Source organism: Naegleria gruberi, assembly GCF_000004985.1.
Source record: "Naegleria gruberi genomic scaffold NAEGRscaffold_105, whole genome shotgun sequence".
Taxonomy (NCBI): Eukaryota; Heterolobosea; class Eutetramitea; order Acrasida; family Naegleriidae; genus Naegleria; species Naegleria gruberi.
The window spans coordinates 26,460-27,897 of record NW_003163222.1 but is presented as its reverse complement, the minus strand read 5'-3'; the positions used below and the strand labels follow the sequence as shown (position 1 = coordinate 27,897).

Genomic DNA, 1,438 nt, shown 5'->3' with positions numbered 1-1,438 from the left:
TCATGTGAAATGTTCTCCCTTTTCTAATAGAAATTTTCGAGCTAAATTTGAACGAATAAATCGAGGAAATTGATCCATTTTCAAATCTATCATAACCACTAAATCTACCTTTTCAAACAGCACATTAATATCCAGTTTCCTATACAAATTATTCGAAAGTTCCAAATTGGACGAATCCTGTTCGAATCCGTTCATCATTGCTTCTATTATCTGCCACTCCATTATCGTCCACTGCCTAACCGAACTCAAATTCAACTCCTTAGTTGCCTCTTCCACAATAAACTCATCAATAATTCCTTTTAAATTCACAAATAATTTAGTCAACTGATTTTTATCCCATTCCTTGCCACTTGTCTCGTTTCCCAAATCAGAAACATTTCCTACACTACTACTTCTTTTAACCATCAAAGATAAACCGTGAAATTTCTCTTTCAACTTGGCATATTCCACTTTATACTTTTCACATTCGTCCAAATAAAGAAGTGGTTCTTCCGCCATGTTTTCCTTCAAGAATTCTTTAAAGATATTTCTTGTTTCTTGGCATGTCATTACCTCTTCATAGACGAGACAATAATTATCTGGGTTGAATGTTGTCTTGTCTTGTCTCATTTTTTTTAAAGTCAAATGTCTCTCTTTAATGTAGTGGCACTGGTCGGTTTATTTAAACGACGTTACAATAATTGGCAAGTTCATTATTGCGGTTCTGTATTACCAAAATAGTAGTCAGTTGCTATTCGAAATCATAAGATATTTTCGTGTAGTGTATCTCATTCAAGATTATTGGAAATTTCAAATAATTATCTTGTAAACATTTTTGAAAATTCAATTTTCCTGTTTCAATGAACATGCAAACTAATTCCATAGTGAAATCCATGGCTCATTAATAGACATAGACATAATCACTTTTGGTCCAAGTAAAGCTAACAAACGACGATACAAAACTAATTTCCTTTCCTTTCGAATTACGTAAACCTCCATAATAATCCTCTTCACAATCTTCTTCTTCCTCCTCTAATTCCTCTCCCAATTCCTCCCTGCAATCCTCAAGAAAATTATTCAATGAATAACTTTCAAAGGTTTTGTGTTTTGTTGCGGGATATTTTCTACAGGAAAGAAATTCTAAATGAGGAAAATTAGTAAAATTGGAAATGATGTTAGCGCCTTCCAATCCAATTAGGTTATCATCAAGATTGAGATGAGCTAGATTCGGCATGTAAAGTTTTCCCAATAGCAGAACTTCCTCATTTCCAATTTCATTATTAGATAGTAAGAGTTTAGTCAATTTCTTGAATTCTCCCAAAGAAAGAGCTTTCAAAAAAACTTCTCCAACATAACATTGTGATAAATCAAGTGTTGTGAGGGAGGAATCAAGTGGTTTTTCCACAATTAATTCTTGTAAACGAGCTGTAGAATTAACTGCTGAGCAATATAGCTCATC

At 33.2% G+C, this 1,438-nt stretch overlaps 1 protein-coding gene across 1 annotated transcript; it reads right to left on the bottom strand.

Annotated features, from left to right (window-relative positions):
• Positions 1-609, bottom strand: NAEGRDRAFT_76266 (uncharacterized protein; the record flags this gene model as incomplete). The annotated part of the gene is made up of 1 exon (XM_002668766.1): positions 1-609. The coding sequence occupies one exon, from the start codon at positions 607-609 to the stop codon at positions 1-3; it is 609 nt and encodes a 202-aa protein (XP_002668812.1).
• Between the last annotated feature and the right edge of the window lie 829 nt (positions 610-1,438).